General features: G+C 54.4%; 1 protein-coding gene across 1 annotated transcript in view; it reads left to right on the forward strand.

Moving 5' to 3' along the window:
- Positions 1–6,462, forward strand: part of TJP3 (tight junction protein 3) — a 42,476-nt gene that overhangs the window by 15,125 nt on the left and 20,889 nt on the right. The window contains exons 7-13 of the mRNA XM_011943442.1: positions 471–630; positions 1,028–1,136; positions 2,229–2,302; positions 2,845–2,911; positions 3,141–3,297; positions 5,945–6,053; positions 6,291–6,459. Of these exons, the coding sequence (XP_011798832.1) occupies positions 471–630; positions 1,028–1,136; positions 2,229–2,302; positions 2,845–2,911; positions 3,141–3,297; positions 5,945–6,053; positions 6,291–6,459 (845 nt within the window). The remainder of the gene's footprint in view (positions 1–470; positions 631–1,027; positions 1,137–2,228; positions 2,303–2,844; positions 2,912–3,140; positions 3,298–5,944; positions 6,054–6,290; positions 6,460–6,462) is intronic.

Raw genomic sequence — 6,462 nt, forward strand, 5'->3', positions numbered from 1 at the left:
CGTGCACCACCATGCCTGGCTGATTTTTGTATTTTTAGTAGAGACAGTGTTTCACCGTGTTGGCCAGGCTGGTCTTGAACTCCTGACCTCTAATTGACAACTCTTTTAAGTATCTGATACTCCTCCTCAATTAGAGTTGTTTATAATGTCACCCTCACATCTGTTCCTAGTATCCCCTGAGAAATTTCCACTTTTGGTAAGAAAGGAGAGTCAACCTGTTTCTCATTTTCTCCAGTGTCTCCCGCCCCTGGATGTTCTAAGGAACATTTTCTGTTCCTAGAATTCGGTGCTCAGTTCTTGGTGTGGTCTCCACTCACAGCAGGAATCCAATTCTAACATTTTCCTTAGGTTGTGTCTGTTTTTAGCAACCCCTGGGGGAATTGTCTGTTTCTAGTTCCCCCACCAAACTTTCTACTGTCTCCCGTCTCTCATTAACTCACTTCCTCTCTTTCATTCCTGGTCCCTTTCAGATCAACGGCGTGTCCAGCCAGAACCTGTCACTGAGTGACACCCGGCGACTGATCGAAAAGTCGGAAGGGAAGCTAAGCCTGCTGGTGCTGAGAGATCGCCGGCAGTTCCTGGTGACCGTTCCGCCTGCCGTCAGTGACAGTGACAGCTCGCCATTGGAGGGTGAGGACCCAGAGGGTAGGCCCTGGGAGGGGGTTGAATGGACAGCAGGGAAGGCAGGAAGCCCCAGGCAGGGCCAAGGAGGAACCAGTGATTCTGGTCCCTAGAGGCTCAGAGAGTGACAGGAACTTGCCAAAGGCCACACAGAAAGTCGGGAGTACAAGGGGGCGATCTTGGCTCACCCTCCTGGGTTCAAGTGATTCTCATGCCTCAGCCTCCTGAGTAGCTGGGATTATAGGCGTGAGCCACCGTGCCCACCTCCAGAGCTGAATATTCTAACTGAGCTTCTGACTTTGGTCTAGGGCTCTTTGTTTAGAGGGGTCTTGATGTGCCCCTCTGTAAAATGGGTCCAATCCGGAAGGCGTGACCATGGCTGATGAGATGTCCTCTCCCCCTGCAGACATCTCAGACCTCACCTCGGAGCTCTCGCAGGCACCACCGTCCCACATCCCGCCGCCACCCCGGCACGCTCAGCGGAGCCCCGAGGCCAGCCAGACCAACTCTCCCGTGTAAGTATCACCCGTCAGAATAGTCGGTGGGAGGGAGAGGGGAATGCGGACGTAGCTTTCCAACTGGGGGTAACCGTGAGGATGTAGTCCTGTATTTCTAGCACGTGCCTCAAAATACCTCCAGCCTCTACCCATTACCCAGTTCCAAAGCCGTGTCCACATTTGTAGGTGTCGGTTACAGCAGCACCCCACTTCTTAGTATCAAACTCTGCCTTAGGCTGGGTGCGGTGGCTCACGCCTGTAATCCCAGCACTTTGGGAGGCCAAGGAAGGTGGATCATCTGAGGTCAGGAGTTCGAGACCAGCCTGGCCAACATGGTGAAACCCCATCTCTACTAAAATACCAAAATTAGCCCGGCATGGTGCCAGGTGCCTGTAATCCCAGCTACTTGGGAGGCTGAGGCAGGAGAATCGCTTGAACCCAGGAAATGGAGTTTGCAGTGAGCCGAGATCATGTCATTACACTCCAGCCTGGGCGACCACAGCAAAACTCTGTCTCAAAAAAAAATTTTTTTTTTCCTCTATTTATTTATTTGTTTTGAGACCAAGTCATATGAGACTGGCTAATTTTCATATTTTTGGTAGACATGGGGGCTGTGTTGCCCAGGCTGGTCTTGAACTCCTGGGCTCAAGCATTTGGCCTGCCTCAGCCTCCCAAAGTGCTGGGATTACACGTGTGAGCCACCACGCCCAGCCCAGACAAATTAAAATTCTTTTTATTTTGTTTATTTATTTGTTTTTTTTGGAGACAAGGTCTTGTTCTGTCGCCCAGGCTGGAGTGCAATGGCGTGATCTTTGCTCACTGCAACCTCTACCTCCTGGGTTGAAGCAATTCTCCTGCCTTAACCTCCTGCGTAGCTGGGATTACAGACACCCACCATCATGCCTGCCTAATTTTTGTATTTTTGTAGAGACGGGGTTTAACCTCGTTGGCCAGGCTGGTCTTGAACTCCTGACCTCAGGTGATCCACCCTCCTCAACCTCCCAAAATGCTAGGATTACAGGCATGAACCGCCACAAACGGCCTAAAATTCTTATTAAAATGACCCCTTGACATCCACCCCTGCCTCACTCCCAATCTCTTCCCCACCAGGGAGAGCCCCCAGCTTCGGCGGGAAAGTTCAGTCGATTCCAGAACCATCTCGGAACCAGGTGAGCAACAAGCAGGTGAGTGGTGACTCTGAGCACCCCTATCTCTGATATTTCTTTTTTTTTTTTTTTTGAGACAGAGTCTCCCTCTGTCGCCCAAGCAGGGGTGCAGTGGCGCAATCTCAGCTCACTGCAACCTCCGCCCCTCCAGGTTTAAGCAATTCTCTGCCTCAGCCTCCAGAGTAGCTGGGATTACAGGCGCATGCCACCACGCCCAGCTAATTTTTTTGTATTTTTAGTAGAGACGGGGTTTCACCATCTTGGCCAGGCTGGTCTTGAACTCCTGACCTTGTGATCCACCCGCCTTGGCCTCCCAAAGTGCTGGGATTACAGGCATGAGCCACCGCGCCTGGCCAATCCCTGATATTTCAGATCCCCGACAGCAAGGCTGTGGCAGGCAGAGCCGGGGGAGGTTGGCCTGAGCCTAAGTGGTGAGACACGGTTTCCTGAGAAGGACTCGAGGTGGGTGACGGTCCTTCCAGGATGACGACATAAAGCAAAGGTTTGGAGGCTGGACCGAGCCAGTGTGCTGGGGAAAGAGACTGGCTTTTCCCTTTCAGAGTTGCCCAGGGAAAGCAGCTATGACATCTACAGAGTGCCCAGCAGCCAGAGCATGGAGGATCGCGGGTATGTACGCCAGAAGAAAGCCCACCTACTTGAAACTCCTGCATCCCAGGCTGCCTCCCTCATCAGCGCAGTCCTGCCTGCTTGTATCTCTTGTGTTGAGTGGGACAATTAAGTGGGGATTTGGGGGAAACCGAGGCCTGGAGGGGGTGGGGGCTTTCCCAAGGACAATGCTGAGCCCTCCCCTTGTCCGCCCACTCCGGTCTGACCCCACCTCTGCCTCCCCTTGCAGGTACAGCCCCGACACACGGGTGGTCCGCTTCCTCAAGGGCAGGAGCATCGGGCTGCGGCTGGCCGGGGGCAATGACGTGGGCATCTTCGTGTCCGGGGTGCAGGCGGGCAGCCCGGCCGACGGTCAGGGCATCCAGGAGGGAGATCAGATCCTGCAGGTGCTCCCCGGGGTGGCCGGCCAGCCCCACCGGTCATGGGCGTGTCGTGTGCTAGGTCCTGCCCTTGTTGGCTAAAGCCTGTGGGTCCTCCCCTTGGGTCCACCCTGGGGACTGTTGAGACCCCAGATGGGTATTTTAACATTTCAATGTCCTCTTGGCTGTGTCACGGTCTGGCCGATGTCACGACCTTATCTTCTAGGTCATGACGTCATCGTCCAGTCACAACCTCCTTGTCTGTGCCTTGACCTTATCCGGGTTCATCTTTTTTGTTTGTTTGTTTTTGAGACGGAGTTTTGCTCTTGTTGCCCAGGCTGGAGTGCAGTGGTGCGATCTCGGATCACCACAACCTCTGCCTGCCAGGTTCAAGCGATTCTTCTGCCTCACCTCCTATGTAGCTGGGATTACAGGTGCCCACCACCACGCCCGTCTGATTTTTATATTTTTAGTAGAGATGAGTTTTTGCCATGTTGACCAGGCTGGTCTCAAACTCCTGACCTCAGGTGATCCGCCTGCCTCAGCTTCCCAAGTAGCTGAGATTACAGGCATGAGCCACTGTGCCTGGCTAACTTTTTTTTTTTTTTTTGAGATGGAGTCTTGCTCTGACACCCAGGCTGGAATGCAGTGGTGTGATCTCGGCTCACTACAACGTCCGCCCCCCGGGTTCAAGGGATCATCCTGCCTCAGCCTCCCAAGTAGCTGGGATTACAGGCGCCCACCACCATGCCTAGCTAATTTTTGTATTTTTAGTAGAGACGGGGTTTCACCACGTTGGCCGGGCTGGTCTTGAACTCCTGGCCTCAAGTGATCCACCCACCTCAGCCTCCCAAAGTGCTGGGATTACAGGTGTGGGCCAGCGCACCCATCCTGGGTTACAGTCTTGTTGTTCATGTCATATGACCTTGTCCATGTGACAACCTTGTTATCAATGTCACAGTCTCCTTGTTATCAACGTCAGGACTTTGTCTGGGCCACAACCTCATTGCCTATGTCATGACCTTGTCTGGGTCGCAATCCTCTTGTTCCCGACGGGGCTGTGTCAACCGCGTCACGACCGTCTCATATGTCCTAATCGTGTGGTCAGGTCACAGATCATTCTCGTATGATCTCCATGTCCATTTACAGTCACTTTCTGTGCCACCACCCCCTGTGTCTGTGTTGTGACCTTGCCTGGGTCCTGCCTTCATGACAGTGTCATCACTACCTCCAGGATCCACAGCCCTTCATCATCCCCCCGTCTCTGTCCTTGCCTCGTCTCATCCCCAGGCCGTCTCCCCTGTCCCTTGTACAAGTTCACTCACCAAGTCGCACCCCCAGTTTGCTCTCATGACCTTGTGTCTTGACCTTGCAGTGTGAGTTCTGATTCATGAGGGAGTCACAGCTCCTCACTTTCCATGTCCTCAGCCCACTGGCTGGGTGACAACTTGGTGCCCAGTTGCCTGAGGGTCATGGTATTTTTTAGTGTATTTCTACTCAGTTTGCTTGTGGGATTCTAACCTTGACATCCATGTCATGACCCCGAGAGTAGGTGTCTGAGGTGTCTGTGCCCACAGGCTGTGTCTGTATATTGCTGTCCCTGTCGCAACCCCGAGAGCAGGTGGCTGTGTCTGTATATTGCTGTCCCTGTTATGACCCTGAGAGCAGGTGGCTGTGTCTGTATATTGCATCCGTGTCATGACCCCGGGAGTAGGTGTCTGTGTCCACAGGCTGTGTCTGTATATTGCTTCCATGTCATGACCCTGAGAGCAGGTGGCTGTGTCTGCATATTGCTGTCCCTGTCGTGACCCCGAGAGCAGGTGGCTGTGTCTGTACATTGCTGTCCCTGTTGTGACCCCAAGAGCAGGTGACTGTGTCTGTGTATTGCTGTCCATGTCACAACCCCGAGAGCAGGTGGCTGTGTCCATTGGCTGCGTCTGTATATTGTTGTGCTTGTCACGACCCTGTGACCACTGTGATTATGTCTGAATTCTTTTGAGCAGTTCACAGTTTCCACCGAGCTCCATGTCATGACCTCTGTTCCCATGTTTTGATACTGACAACCCACCATGACTTGGTTGTCCGAGGGCCAGCGCAGTGCCTGTGCCCCTGTTTCCGTGTCAAAACCCTTGTATCAGCCGGGCGCAGTGGCTCAAGCCTGTAATCCCAGCACTTTGGGAGGCCGAGACGGGCGGATCACGAGATCAGGAGATCAAGACCATCCTGGCTAACGCGGTGAAACCCCGTCTCTACTAAAAAATACAAAAAACTAGCCAGGAGAGGTGGCGGGCGCCTGTAGTCCCAGCTACTCAGGAGGCTGAGGCAGGAGAATGGTATGAACCCAGGAGGCGGAGCTTGCAGTGAGCTGAGATCCGGCCACTGCACTCCAGCCCGGGAGACAGAGCAAGACTCCATCTCAAAACAAAACAAACAAAAAACAAACAAACAAACAAAAAAACCTTGTATCCTTATGATGCCACCAGCTGTCTGTGTCACACATCACACAGTCATAGGGTGATACCCCAGTCAGAAAGCCCTCCGGGAACTGCCGGGGCTCTTGGAAGCAGCTCTAGAAGCCGTTGGGGCTGAGTTTTGCCCAGAGGAAGGTCCAGGATCTCATGCACGGCCAGGAGGTACCGGAGCTTGGTCTATAGCTGTGCCCGCTTTCTGGCAGGTGAATGACGTGCCATTCCAGAACCTGACACGGGAGGAGGCAGTGCAGTTCCTGCTGGGGCTGCCACCGGGAGAGGAGATGGAGCTGGTGACGCAGCGGAAGCAGGACAGTGAGTGTGTGTGGATGTGGGTGTGCCTGTGTGTGTCGGGGGGAGGACCTGGCTGTGTGGCCTGGTGGCGAGTGCAGGTCTGTGGTCGAATGTGCGTCTCTGCACCCTCCATCCCTCTCCCCAGTCCCTGCAGGGAGAGTGCCCAAGTCTCCCAGGGTGGGTTCCCTCCAGCCAGGCCCACTCTCCGCGGGGGAGGGCTCAGACCAGGCAGCTCATGCAGCCTTCTGCTCTCCCCAGTTTTCTGGAAAATGGTGCAGTCCCGCGTGGGCGACTCCTTCTACATCCGCACACACTTTGAGCTGGAGCCCAGCCCACCCTCCGGCCTGGGCTTCACCCGTGGCGACGTCTTCCACGTGCTGGACACGCTGTACCCGGGCCCTGAGCAGAGCCACGCGCGGGGAGGCCACTG

This window comes from Colobus angolensis, unplaced genomic scaffold (assembly GCF_000951035.1).
Source record: "Colobus angolensis palliatus isolate OR3802 unplaced genomic scaffold, Cang.pa_1.0 Scaffold22, whole genome shotgun sequence".
Lineage (NCBI taxonomy): Eukaryota > Metazoa > Chordata > Mammalia > Primates > Cercopithecidae > Colobus > Colobus angolensis.